This window comes from Cetorhinus maximus, chromosome 11, assembly GCF_964194155.1.
Source record: "Cetorhinus maximus chromosome 11, sCetMax3.hap1.1, whole genome shotgun sequence".
Classification (NCBI taxonomy): Eukaryota; Metazoa; Chordata; class Chondrichthyes; order Lamniformes; family Cetorhinidae; genus Cetorhinus; species Cetorhinus maximus.
Window position 1 is genome coordinate 36,490,408 of NC_135889.1, and position 12,753 is coordinate 36,503,160.

At 43.4% G+C, this 12,753-nt stretch overlaps 1 protein-coding gene across 3 annotated transcripts in view; it reads left to right on the forward strand.

Annotated features, from left to right (window-relative positions):
* Positions 1-12,753, forward strand: part of satb2 (SATB homeobox 2) — a 186,957-nt gene that overhangs the window by 75,376 nt on the left and 98,828 nt on the right. For all 3 annotated transcript variants that reach the window (XM_078551815.1, XM_078551813.1, XM_078551814.1), the window contains 2 exons: positions 7,879-8,091; positions 8,833-8,988. In XM_078551815.1, coding sequence (XP_078407941.1) covers positions 7,879-8,091; positions 8,833-8,988 — 369 coding nt within the window. The remainder of the gene's footprint in view (positions 1-7,878; positions 8,092-8,832; positions 8,989-12,753) is intronic.

Consider the following 12,753-nt stretch of genomic DNA (forward strand, 5'->3'; position numbering starts at 1 on the left):
ATAACCCTGACTCATTGCGAAGGGTTGGCATCAACAACTTACTAAATTTCTAGCAGAAACTCCCTACTTAAGGGATATGAATAATTCCTTATTGAGGGTACAGATCCAATTCTTTACTGAAAGGATATTATCAGGAGTTACCGTGGGCCAGAATTATCTGCCATGTACAGCACTGGGTCTTGGTCCCTCCAATGAGGTTTCAAAATATTCCACATTCTTTGGCCCTTGATTATTGCAAGATTAGGGTAAGACTTTTGTATCTCTGATTCAGCCTTGTTTAGTCAGCTATACTGGCAGATGTACACTGACTAATGATTCCCTGTTTAAAGTGAAGGTAAGTTTGACTTTTCAACCTTCCATCAATCAGGCTTGTTCTTGTCTCAGTCTTTCATTTAGTTATTGCTGAACCCTACCCTACCTCAGGTGTTTTTGCTGCAGGCAACCTCTCCTGTCTTTTTGCCACTGGAGTTAGATGCTGTGTTTGTTCTGGCCTGCCTGGTAACTCTCCTGCTCATATTGTTTTGCTGCCCCCGCTAGTCTTGTTGCTGTTCCTGTCTATCGTGTCCCTCGTCTTGTTACCATTGAACCAGCCCTCTTGCTTCTGGTTTCAGACCTGACTCCAAAATACAATAATGAACAAACTTCCGGGATATCCTTGTTTAGAGTAGGACTTAAGACTAGGATTGCGCTAAGCTATTGTTTTGGGCCTAGGGCTGGAATTGGCTTAGGTTTAGAATTGGCAATAGAGTTAGACTTAATGATAGGTTTAAGGTAGAAGTAAGGGTTAAAGTTAGGTTTAAGGTTTGGACAGAATGTGAGGTTGGGGTTGGTACTTGGATGAATCTGTTTATGGGGTGAATTTATTTTGTTGAAGAGATGTGTTTATTTCATGGAGGAAGCTCTATAGCAGATGAATGGGGTGAAGGGGCAGTGTTATGGACATATCATTAGGACCAATATATTTTACAAATTAATGGGAGGATTTTTAGATCTGTACCAGTGTTTTTTCTTAGCGAATGACACTAGCTTCTCACTGAGAAGATAGAAAAGAAAGACTTGCATTTATATAGCACCTTTTACAAGCTCAGGATGTCCCAAATGGCTTTAAAGCCACTGATGTTCTTTTGAAGTCACTGATGTAATGAATGAAATGTGGCAGCCAATTTGCACACAGCAAACTCTCACAGCAGCAATGTGATAATGAATGGCCACAACATTGGGATTAACTTCCTGTTCTTCTTCAAAATAGTACCATGGGACCTTTTACATCCACCTGAGAGGGCAGGCGGAGCCTCGGTTTAATGCCTTATCTGAAAGATTGCACCTCTAACAATGCAGCACCATCCCTGTACTGACAGTACCAACTCTTTAATGAGGGTCAGTATCAACAACCCACTGAGGGCACCAACTCCTTACTGAGGAGTAAGCACCAAGCCTTTAGTGAAGGGATCATGCCAACATTTTATTGAGGGAGAAGTTTCAACTTTCCACTGAGGAATTAGCATGAACTTCCCTTTGAGGCATCAGCATTAATTCTTTATTGAACAAATACCTTTAATGTTTTACTGAGGGAATAGCAGAAAATCTGAGACAGGACAAGTCTAATGATGGGAGATCATCATGTCTCCACTAAGTGGGCGGAATCTTCCCTCCTGAAGCCTAAGAGGGCAAAGAAGTGGCAGATGGAATTCAACGTGAGGAAGTGTGAGGTCATGCACTTTGGTAGGAAGAATAGAGGCGTAGACTATTTTCTAAATGGAGAGAGAATTCAGGAATCTGGAATGCAAAGGGACTTGGGAGTCCTAATCCAGGATTCTCTTAAGGTTAACTTGCAGGTTGAGTCGGTAGTTAGGAAGGCAAATACAATGTTGGCATTTATTTCAAGAGGACTAGAATATAAAAGCAGGGATGTGCTGCTGAGGCTTTATAAGGCTCTGGTCAGACCACATTTAGAATATTGTGAGCAATTTTGGGCCCTGTATCTCAGGAAGGATGTGCTGGCCCTGGAGAGGGTCCAGAGGGGGTTCACGAGAATGATCCCAGGAATGAAAGGCTTAACATATGAGGAACGTTTGAGGACTCTGGGTCTATACTCGATGGAGTTTAGAAGGATGAGGGAGGATCTGATTGAAACTTACAGAATACTGAAAGGCCTGGATAGAGTGGACGTTGGAAAGATGTTTCCATTAGTAACAGAGACTAGGACCTGAGGGCACAGCCTCAGAGTAAAGGGAAGTCCTTTTAGAACAGAGATGAGGAGAAACTTCTTTAGCCAGAGAGTGGTGAATCTATGGAATTCATTGCCACAGAAGGCTGGGGAGGTCAGGTCATTGAGTGTATTTAAGACTGAGATAGATAGGTTCTTGATTGGTAAGGGGATCAAAGGTTACGGGGAGAAGGCGGGAGAATGGGGTTGAGAAACTTATCAGCCATGATTGAATGGCGGAGCAGACTTGATGGGCCGAATGGCCTAATTTTTGCTCCTCTGTCTTATGGTCTTATGGACTAAGATGGTGGCAGGTGCTGAAGTTGGAGTGATTTCTGCTGGAGGGCAGGATGGCTGACCATGCACAATCTTGAACTGTCCAGCTCATTACCTATGCACCTGTGCACAGCATGGCGAAACTCGTGGCAAGGACGGACAGGAAGTTGCTGTCCCCACCATTACCTTATGTACTCAAAGTTCTGGGTGAAGTTCAAAGGGCACCTGGACAGTCATTTACTCACTGCAAGCCAGCCACACATCATGCAAGCCATTACCTGTAGCACACCATGTTCTGACCTCTGAAAATATGTTCATCAAGGTCATTGTATCTCCTGCTGCTGTTGTCCTCATGTGAGATGTGGATGGATGCCACTAGTGGGGAGGGTGGTGGTTAAACCTGCTATGTGAGTGCAAGGAATACTGTAGATGCAGTTTCAGGGCTTAGTGAGTGCAGCTCTACATTGTGTTCTTAACAGTGGAAGACCAGAGGCTGCCCTATATGTCTGGAGGAAGCTGTGGTGGGCACGTTCAATCGTTAATGACCTGCCTTGGTGCAATGGGCAAATTAGCCTTGGCTGCAAGAGGGATTTGAGCGTAGGATTTAAGAGGCATGTGTGCCGTTAACTGAAGCCTTTGTCGGACCTCACATGCAGATTTGTTTGGCCTGTTCTCTCCTTATCAAGGGTGGTAGTAGACCTCGCATAAAGGTTTGCAAACCAAGTGCATCAGACCTCACTGAAAGACTGGGGTTTTAGTGCATGAGGTGACAGAGAGCAGAATGGGTCTGTCTGTTGGGCTATGCTGAGGACTGTGAGACTATCTATCTGAAGCATCAGCAGCTCTAACAGGCCTCTTCAGGGTCCATGCAGGAAAGATGTTTACCTTGGCTTTGGTGTCCACAATGACGGATCATAGTCTCACACTAATGCTAAGGCCATCTAGGACTGAGACTTGTAGGAGTCTTTGTGACTGGAGGGTCTGGAGTGGTTGGTTGCATCTCAGCAACCCATAATTCAGGTGAGACACTCTCAGTGAGCAGCTCCAGAGTAACCGCTAAACTTCTCGGCAGGATAAAGATGGCAAGGGGTGTGGGGTTTACTATGAGCGAGTGGCGATCAGGGGGGCAGGAACACAATCTGCCTTGATCAATCTGCATGGAGGAGTGATTTCGAGGGGCCATATGGTTATTATCATGCTGTTCCTCCCCGTGGACCCATCTATTTGGTTCCACCTGAAAGAGCTCTCGGCAAGGTCTGTCCCCCCCATTGGGAGTAGGTGTGAGGGTGACTTGAGTGCATCCCTGCCAAGGTTAGATTTTAAATTGCTTCCAAGTTGCCTTTGTGAGGGCATGGGTACAAATCACCATTCTACTTACAGATGTGGAAGAACTGAGTGCTGTGCAGATTCTAATGTGTGCATTTAGTGCCAGGGCTCTGCATATTAGCATAGTTTGGTGTATGCAAAGGATCAAGCCACCAGCCAGGCAGACGTTAAGTAGTGCAATTTAATTCAGCTATCATTAATCAAGGTACATTAGAGAAAAATAATGACTGCTTACAGTGTTACTGGAAAAATGGTGTGTGTTAATTTTCAAACTTGCTCCACCACCTTCTACCCACCCCCTCTCACCCACCAACTTCCCCATTGCCCTTGACCTACCCAATGTCACCATTGCTCTCCCTTCTGTCACCCTTGAACTTCTCCCATTATTCTGGGCCCTATTACCATCCACCTCCACATGCCTTCCCTCCCTTCAGAGCTGTTACTGTCCCCATGCCACCCCCTGACCCAGGCCCCTCCCATTATCCAAGCCACCTGTGTAGTCCACTTCCATGGCACCCCCCTCCCCCCACCAACCCCAATGAAACCTTCAGCTACCTCACTGTCACCCTGGATCTGCCATCCTACCACACCCCACTCTCCCCTCTGACTGTGACTGTGATTGTTCCTTCCACTGTCCAGCACCCTCAGTTCAACCCCCAGGACCCTACCATCAACAACTCCAACTCTGCCCTCTGTCTCTCCCATTATCCTTGCCTGTAAATTCTCCTCCCCCACCCAGCTACAGGATCCCCAGACCCAACACGAAAGGCCCTTCCCTGCATCCCTAGACTCTGTTCCCTCACTGCCTTCCTCCCCTTCCCTGGATGCCCTTTTCCCCTGCAGCCCCTTCCCACCCATTTCCTGCATTGTCTCCTCTCCCCACCCTTCCCCAATCATGCTGTCCCCCCTCACCTTCCCCAAACACAGCCTTCTTTCCCCGGACAGTCTCTTCCTTCCCTGGACACTGTTCTCCCCTTTCCAGCCTTCGCTTGCCTCCCATGCCCAGCCTCTGCTTCACCCTTCCGCCCTACCCCTCCCTTCCACCTGTGCCTGCCTCCCATGTTCAGCCTTTGTGCAGCTTGTCTTACCGGCACCCGGTATGTGTCAAGTTGTAAGCAGCCCCAAGAAGGAGAAAGTAGCATCTACACACCTCAAAGCCATGGAAGAAGTGGAGCTTGTCAAGTGCACATCACTTATATACAGTAGTAAAAGTGAACGTTTTAATTTCTTGCTGGTGGGGAACTTAATTCCGGTGATGTGGCCTCTTGATGAGCATGCATGAGATGCTAATACTTGCAAAAGGGTTTCCCGACATTGCTCGACAGGAAACTCAACCTGCCTGTAAAGTCCCAAGAACAGAATTCCTACAGTTCATCCTGCTATCGGGAAATTGATTTTTGGCCTCACGCCCTTAAATTAAGTTCTCCCGCCCATCAAGCTACCCACTGCTGGCAGGACCGAAATATTCTTCCCAGGGAAAGCAGCAATTCAGCATAGAGGGATATCACCAACCCTCTATTAAGTAAATAACACAACCTTTCTAAAGAGGGATAGTACTTAGTGTGTAGTGCCGTTTACTTACTGAGGTCATTCCGTCAACACTAAGGATGGAGGTGGTGGGGGGGAAGAGATGCAAGGGCTACATTGGAAGAAAAGATCTCAAGTATACAGGTAGATATATTTAAATATAATTATTAGTTCTAAATATAAATTATTCTCCTGTGATTTATACTCAAGTAGACAAATATACACAAGAAAATATAACAGTAGTGTAGCTGATATATAATTGAATTTTCAGTCATCCCACACTCATTTGCCAGATTTGGGATTTAAGACTTATGCCAGTGGTATATTGTTCTTCTCTGTTTTTAGGCAAAGGTTTATGAAAAATACATTCCAGTTTCTCAAAAAATTGCAGCTAAGGAAATGAGAGAAACTATGTATCAGCATCCACAAGTAAGAAGTCTCAAATCTACATTATGGAGTTTACTGGACATGGACAAGATATATCTCCAAACTACTTTCAATTAATATATTTTTAAAATTAATATATGTCCCTTTTAGCCATTATATTATCCACCCTCCCACCCACGTTATCTTTTTGATCCAGCTGGATGTCCCAGTCTTTTCCTTCTGGATACCAATTCCAAGTCAAATTTTTCCACCTCCCTCTGTAATGGGCCGGTGGCAGAGCTTGTTTCCTTTGTGAATCTTCTAACACTCACATTCCTGGAGGGGGGGAGGGTTTTGAACATTGGCGAGGAGCACAAGCAGGCAGTCTGGAGGCTGCCAGTACCAGATTCTTAGTGAAGTGTAAGACAAAGATTCCCAACAGCAAACAGCTGCCGGAGAATGAGAGAGAACATCTCGTACGAGACAGATGTTCATCCATAACCGCTATATTGCGTGAAACAATTGTAGCAATACCAGGTCACCAGCCACAGAAGACAGAGTCTGTAGCAATTAACTTTGTCTATGACGACAACTGACTAAATCCTTAAATATGCGGTGGCTTTATATAAAAATATATAATATTCCAGGAGTGGCAGTTGGTTGACAAAGGAGCTGTTGAAATTTGCCATATATTTTGTAGGCCAGACTTTCACACGTGCACTGGTGTAGTCTGCAAGGCAGCATTGAGCAATGCACCTGGCTTTCTTAAACTAAATTGCACCTCATTAAATTACAATTAAATGGAATCATGAATAAGAAAGCCATTTGATTTGTTTTGCATATTGAAATCCTAATATTTTCCAGGTGAATAAAGGGCCAGGTATTTATCTATGCAACTGTAATATATTTAAAATGATCTAAAATAATTTAACCTTCCACTGTATGCAAAGCCAGGCTGAGTTACTTCTTACTACAGTTACAGACAAAAAGGTAACTCATTTCCAGATGAGTTATTTACAGGGGATTTTTTGTTTTGTTGTGAAATTTAACCCTCTGTGTACCAACTTACCTTTGCATAGGAGGTAGGGCCCTTGCAGGTAATGGGAATGATTTTCTTTTCCCCCAGGACAATTTTCTCCCAGTCACCCTCACTTCTGAAAGCCACCGAGCTTGTTGTGGTACCGTTCCATGAGCTTTAATGGAGAATTTTTTGCCTACCTCCTGCCCTCATGCTGCTTTACTGATCAAAACCGCATAGTATCCAAAATGATACAAACAGTCAGAACAGGTTGAATGTTGAATTTAAATAACGTGCAGCATTAGAGGAAGAGATGGGAAATTAAAGCGGTATGACCATGTTAAAAAGTTAATTTCCTAGACCAAGTCCTTTGACTTTGGGATCACTTCATGACACCTTTTGCCTCGAGGTGTAGATTTACACCACTAAAATATATTACATTACCATCTCACTTACAAGTAACCTTAGCAGAACTTTCCAAACTCAGCATTTAATAATAAATATCTAAACATGAGGTGTATGAAATGCAAAGCAACTTATCGCATTTAAAAGTTTTCTGAAGCAAAGTGAGGACCATCAAAAATAAGACTCCTTTCCTTGGGCTGCCCTTTATTAACAGTGGTACTCAAGTAAATGCCAATGGCTATGGTGCAAAACAACACCCAGGTTAAGTAGCGTCAGGAGAAGACATGGTGTATGAAGAAGTAGTGGCTGGGTGATGTTCAGCTTGAACTTAAAATGCTTGTAGATGACTAGATTGAGTGATGGCTCTTGCAAATGTCAAATGAAAAGAGCCACCAGCACACTTGGAAGTGAAAATTGTTTTATCTTATGGGGTTTCACATTCAACATGTGCCCATTAAACTGCTTTAAATGTGAAAGTTTTGAAGCTGATTTATGAGTTTATTTTGCTACTGTCAACACCAACCTTAAGCTGAAACAGACTGAAAGCAAATTCAGAATTTGAGCACTTTATCAGTGGGCTCTTAGCCTGCTTCCAAAAAGAATTAATGCCTTGACATTAGCTGCTTCAACTGTACTGCAGAATACCAAAAGCATTACTGCATGCAGGAATTACTGGAGTATTAGGTGGGGGTTGTTGGGGACAGGGTATTTACACTTGAATTTTTTTAATGACATTGGGTGCCTTCTACACCAGGGCTTGCTATCAGAGATCCTCCGCAAAGAGGAAGATCCTAGAACAGCATCCCAGTCACTACTTGTAAATCTAAGAGCCATGCAGAACTTCCTGAACCTTCCAGAGGCAGAACGTGACCGAATCTACCAGGAGGAGAGAGAACGAAGCATGAACCCAAACATCTCCATGGTTTCGCCTTCAGCAGGCAGCCCAGGGTCTTCTCGAGCCTCTCAGGTAACTCAAAAAGCAAGCTTTTTTTATTGATGCGGGAACTAAAAGCAGGCTTGCCCACTTTTTAAAATGAACATGGGAGAATACATAAATGTAAATCGGCACAAGGAAATTAAACCATCAAATCAGCTGCATTTCTTTCAGTGTTCCATGAAATTTAATTCTTTTCATTTACAGTGATTTCCTATATGAAATTATCAGTATCCATGGCTAGCATAATAATGATAATGGTAGTATACTGTACATATCGGCTTGACATATGTAATGCGTTAATAAAGGATGAGCGAGACTTTAGGGAGCACATTAAATTGAGTAATAATTTATTATTTAGGGGCCTCTACCCATTTACTCATTTTTTTCTAGGAGTATTGGTTCTTCCACTCTAAGGCATGACTTTGTATCTTCATGTATATACGTGCTGCTTTATCAGGTTTTTTCTGTCTCATACCAATGAAATGTTTATTATTACTGGCCATGATTTGCACAGCCTACCTTAGTGATTTGGTAAACAGCATGAAAAGTGCTTTACTGTGTTAGCATGTCCTATAGGAATGCTCTGTTCCTGAACAGCAATTATTTCTAATCACAATTAACCTGATTAGAATAATGGACAGGAAGTGTCCTCCATAGCTAATGCAGTTTGGCATCAGCTGACTGAAATCCACTGATGATTTGTGCACAGATGGCTGGCTGAAAGCAGTTTTTATTTTAATTTTTCGATGCTCTCTCTCTCTCTCTCGGTAGACCAAGACCTCTGCGTCGACATCAGATCTTCTGGTTAAGGTGGAGAGCACGAACCTAAACATCACATCAGCTATTTATGATGAAATCCAGCAAGAGATGAAACGGGCCAAAGTATCTCAGGCGTTGTTTGCAAAGGTGGCAGCGAATAAAAGTCAGGTGAGAGGGCAACGGGCCACATTGCTCTTAACATCTCTTGTCATGATACGAGATGATTCCATTTCCTCTCTGCCAACTAGTTCTTCTCTCTTTATAAAAACAAAAAACTACTGCAGATGCTGGAAATCCAAAACAAAAATTGAATTACCTGGAAAAACTCAGCAGGTCTGGCAGAATCGGTGGAGAAGAAAAGAAGGGTCGTGTGGACCCGAAACGTCGACTCTTTTCTTCTCCACCGATGCTGCCAGACCTGCTGAGTTTTTCCAGGTAATTCGATTCTTCTCTCTTTATGTTGGGCTATTTTCGCTTCATGTTAGCCTGAAAATAACATCAGTTTAACTCAGTTATGGTCATGGAATCTACCACCTGCATCGCACAAAGCAAATCAAAATTTGTTCACCAGACTTCAAGTTCACTTCTTTCCTACAGACACAGTTGTAAAACCTCGCATCCAGAGTGCTTGCTGCATGTTTCTCATGGAACTCAGAGGCTGGCCCTTAGACCTTGCATGGCTCCTGAAATCTGATGGTCTGGCCTCCAAGGCAGATGTGGCACAGTCTTATTTGTCCTTATTTTTGTTGTCCACCGGCTTGTCCGGACTGAATTTTGTGCGCTTGTTGGTTAGGGAGGCGTTGCGCTTTTAATATTATTGCTTCGGGATGAGCTCGAATCATAAAACAAAGAACTGTTCATATCAGCAACTTCATACAAGTGGGAACATTCATTTAAACTTTTGGTGTGGCTCCTTGAAGCTCCATGGTAGACACTGATGTTATCCATAAAGACAAAACTTTGATCAGCCCTGGTGTCAGGCCACATATCTCATCTTCTTCCAAATACTACTAAACAGGTGAACGCTAGTATTGCTCCAGGTCTATGTTGATTGACTATGCAGTCCAGAAGCACTGTGCAGTCAAATGCCACCAGTGAGGTTAATCTATCTTAATATCTTAGATGCCCCCTGTTTTATTTTGGCTTCTTTTTCCTCCTTGTGAAGTATACTGATTGGAGAAATTCTAGGATCAGTAAATATCACATGGGATCATTTCATGATCAACTTTGAATAATGATGCAGGAATCATCTTCAGTGTAGATGTCATTATGCATCAACAGCACAGATTGTACTGGGAGATAAGGTCTATTCTGACAGTTTATATTTACACAAGGTGAATCCAAAACTGAACTAATCCACCCATAGTATTAGCATTATGTATTATTTAAAAGAAATGACAGACATATTTCAAAATTATTTCAAGCCTGTAATCTATTATTTGGATTCAGATAATAATTATAAAATGCTTGAGCTGCACATTTTGTGGCTTATGACATCAACCAAACCCCTTGAGTATATTACCATCTTGTAATCACTCTGAGATATCCATTATTCTCTATTTATACCACATATGTGGTCTGTAAAGTGATGGTTTATTCAAGCAGAGTCATTTCACCATTGCAACCATTGGCTCTGCCCGGCTCAAGTTCTTCATGGTCACAGACCCCTTCTATCGACTGTTGGACTTCTGCAGAGACCTTCATACACCTTACCCATCTCTCATGCTCTCACAGCTCATTACACAGCCTCTGAGGAGGGGTCAATTTAACCAAACCTACCCAGTGCCAAACTGTCAAGCAGATCGGCCGTCCGACCTGTACCCTGTCCCAATTTAAATACACCTGCCTGATTTAAATACACCTGCCTGATTTAAATACACCTGCCTGATTTACATACACATGCCTAATTTAAATACACCTGCCTGACTTACATACGCCTGCCCAATTTAAAAACACCTGCCTGGTTTACATACACGTGCCCAATTTAAATACACCAGCCTATTTAAATACACCTGCTTGATTTACATGCACCAGCCCAACTTAAATAAACCTGCCTGATTTGCATACACCCGCCCAATTGAAACACACCCACCTGATTTACATACACCTTCCCAATTTAAATATACCTGCCCAATTTAAGTACACCTGCCTGATTTACATACACCAGCTCAATTTAAATAAACTTGCCTGATTTACATACACCCACCCAATTGAAACACACATGCCTGATTTACATACACCCATCTGATTTAAATACACCCACCTGATTTACTTACACCTGCCCTAAGGAGGGCTCAATTTAACCTAACCTACCCAGCACCAAACTGACGAGCTGATCGGCTGTCTGACCTGTACCCCGTCTCAATTTAAATATGACTGCTGGTTTGACATACACCTGCCCAATTTAAGTACACCCACCTGATTTACATCCACCTGCCCAATTTAAATACACCCGCCTGATTTACATCCACCTGCCCAATTTAAATACACCCGCCTGATTTATATCCACCTCTCCAATTTAAATACACCTGCCTGATTTACATACACCATCCCAATTTAAATACACCCGCCTGATTTACATCCACCTGCCCAATTTAAATACACCCGCCTGATTTACATCCACCTGCCCAATTTAAATACACCCGCCTGATTTATATCCACCTCTCCAATTTAAATACACCTGCCTGATTTACATACACCATCCCAATTTAAATACACCCGCCTGATTTACATCCACCTGCCCAATTTAAATACACCCACCTGATTTACATCCACCTTTCCAATTTGAATACACCTGCCTGATTTACATACACCCTCCCAATTTGAATACACCTGCCTGATTTACATACACCTGCCCAATTTAAATACACCCACCTGATTTACATCCACCTCTCCAATTTGAATACACCTGCCTGATTTACATCCACCTCTCCAATTTAAATACACCTGCCTGATTTACATACACCTGCCTAATTGAAATACAACTTCCTGATTTACATACACCCTCCCAATTTAAACATACCAGGCTGATTTGCATGCACCTGCCAAATTTAAATACACCCATCTGATTTAGATGGAGCAGCCTGATTTACATACATCTGCCCGATGGCACCTACCCATACACCTCACCTGATTAACAAACACCCACCTGATTTAAATACACCCACCTGATTTTCATAAACAAAACCTGGGGCAGAGTTTTCTGGTCGGCGTGCGGGGCGGACCCAACACGCAGACGCGTAAAATGACGCACGATGATGTCGGGCGTGCATCCCGACGCCATCGCATGCCATTGCGATATTTCATTTGGTGGCCCATGCTGGAGTCGGCTGCCTGCCCGCCAAAATGCAAACAGCCTATTAAGGCCTTTAAGAAATTAATTCAAGCACTTGTGAACGTTGCCCGTCCAACCTTAAAGTTGGTGGGCAGGCGAAAAGCTCAAGTGGCCTTCGCGTTTTTCAGGAAACCTCATCAACGAGCGGGATGAGGTTTCCTGAAGCTTTTATTAAATAAATTTTCATAAATTTAAAAACATGTCCCAACTCATGTGACACAGTCACATGAGGGGACATGTTTAAATACATTTTTAAATCATTTATTTAATTGTTTTAATATCCATTCAATCTCCCTGAGGCAGCTCTGTGCCTTATGGAGATTGCTGCGCTCTTTCATGTGCATGCGTGAAAGAGCGCTGGCCCTGACTCTCCTTCCCCCCGCCCGCACATGTAGTGCTGAGTACTACAGGTTGCATATTACGCTGGGTAGGCTTTAACTGGCCTGCCCACGTAAAATGGCGGCGCGGAGCCGATCATGGGCGGCACTCGGCTCTCGCCCATCCCCGCCCGCTCCCTCCCAGCCTGCCGGCCATAGGAAAAATCCTGCCCCTGATTTAAATACACCTGCCTGATTTTCATAAACCCAATTTATTTACAT